The 1,467-nt window shown below is 54.5% G+C and overlaps 1 protein-coding gene across 1 annotated transcript; it reads left to right on the top strand.

Moving 5' to 3' along the window:
* Positions 1–236: 236 nt before the first annotated feature.
* Positions 237–1,127, top strand: LOC116245860 (protein DETOXIFICATION 52-like). Its single transcript, XM_031617449.2, has one exon. The coding sequence runs from the start codon at positions 237–239 to the stop codon at positions 1,125–1,127; it is 891 nt and encodes a 296-aa protein (XP_031473309.2).
* Positions 1,128–1,467: the final 340 nt, after the last annotated feature.

Genomic DNA, 1,467 nt, shown 5'->3' with positions numbered 1-1,467 from the left:
CTCCTCGTCCTCTCCTTCCTCCTCCCCCTGCGTGTCTTCCTTCGCTCTCAGTCCGTCACCCTCCCTGCCACTTTCGCCTCCCTCACCGCCACCCTCCTCAACCTCCTCCTCGCTCGACTCCTCCATGGTCCTTTTGGGGTTCAGGGCATTGCTGTTGCCTCCTCCACCTCCAACCTCGCATCTCTCCTCTTCCTCGTGGCCTATGTCACCTACTCTTCCAGCCTACATCGCCCCTCATGGCCTCGGCGGTTACTTTTTCCCTTAAAGGGTGGTGGCCGATTATCTGCTTATCTCTGTTTACCGCGGTTTCTGTCTGCCTGGAATGGTGGTTCTACGAGCTCGCCACCTTTCTATCTGCCCGACTCGTTGACCCGAAGCCGAAGATGGCCGCAATGAACGTCCTCATGCAGGCTGTAGGCTTTCTTTACACCTTCCCGGCCGCTCTCGGGTCTGCCGCTGCAACCCGGGTCGGGAACGAGCTCGGCGCAGGACGGCCGCGCCGCGCGCTGCTGGCTGCAGTCACTGCCATCGCCGGGTCCATCGCCATGGCCGCCACCTCACTTACATTAGCGGCGAAGTTTGCCCGGAGGTGGGCAGAGGTCTTCGCCCCGAATGCGTTGGAGGTGGCAGCACTGGCGGCTGCTGCAATGCCAATCGTCGGGCTCTGCGAGCTCGGAAACTGCCCGCAAATGGTGGGGTCCGGAGTTCTCCGGGGGTGCGCTCGGCCGTCCTACGGTGCCCTGATAAACATCACGGCGTTTTACATGGTTGGTGCCCCCGTGGCGGTGGGACTCGCTCTCTTCACCGGTGCTGGATTCATCGGAATCTGGTTGGGGCTGCTGGCGGCGCAGGTATGTTGTGCGGCCGTCATGATGTATGCCGTTTGCACGATTCGTTGGAGTGAGGAGGCGAGACGATCAAGGGAACTAGTGCATGGTAGGAGCGATTCACCCGGGGATGTCGAATTCATCGAGTGTCTGCTTACCGGAGATGGCACTCCAAGCCGGGAAAAGCTGCAGGAGTTTAACCGCCCGGAGAGTACCTTGGAAGAAGACAGTGGTGACGCTGCCGCGAATGAATCCCAGCCCCTTATCGTTGATGCCCATGACCGAGCCTCTTCTCTTTGATGCCCGTGACCAGTGCGAGCTCTGTTGATAGGGTTATCGATTAAAAAAAAAAAAAAAGACGGAGATTCAAATTTCTAGTGATATATCTTTTCTTTTGTTCTTTTTAATTTTCCAATTGTGTCCTTAAACTGCGCTGATTTTTAGTTTTTCCATTTTACATCCGAAGGGCATTTTTGTCTTTTAATTTTTAGAGTGCTATGTTACTTTTGTTATGTAACATACATATTGGTAGGTGGGCGTGGTGCCGGATCTGATCTGCTGGACCGTATAAGATCTTATCCAGAATGGATTTCTGGTGCAATATAAATATTACAGTTCAGAATGCTCTTCCTTTGTTCTT

This window comes from Nymphaea colorata, chromosome 1 (genome assembly GCF_008831285.2).
Source record: "Nymphaea colorata isolate Beijing-Zhang1983 chromosome 1, ASM883128v2, whole genome shotgun sequence".
Taxonomy (NCBI): Eukaryota; Viridiplantae; Streptophyta; class Magnoliopsida; order Nymphaeales; family Nymphaeaceae; genus Nymphaea; species Nymphaea colorata.
Note: the sequence above shows the minus strand (reverse complement) of the source record. Positions and strands in the feature narration are given on the sequence as shown.

Excerpts from the sequence above, each read along its gene's own strand:
- LOC116245860 (XM_031617449.2), top strand. The coding sequence starts at position 237 with ATGGCCTCGGCGGTTACTTTTTCCCTTAAAGGGTGGTGGCCGATTATC.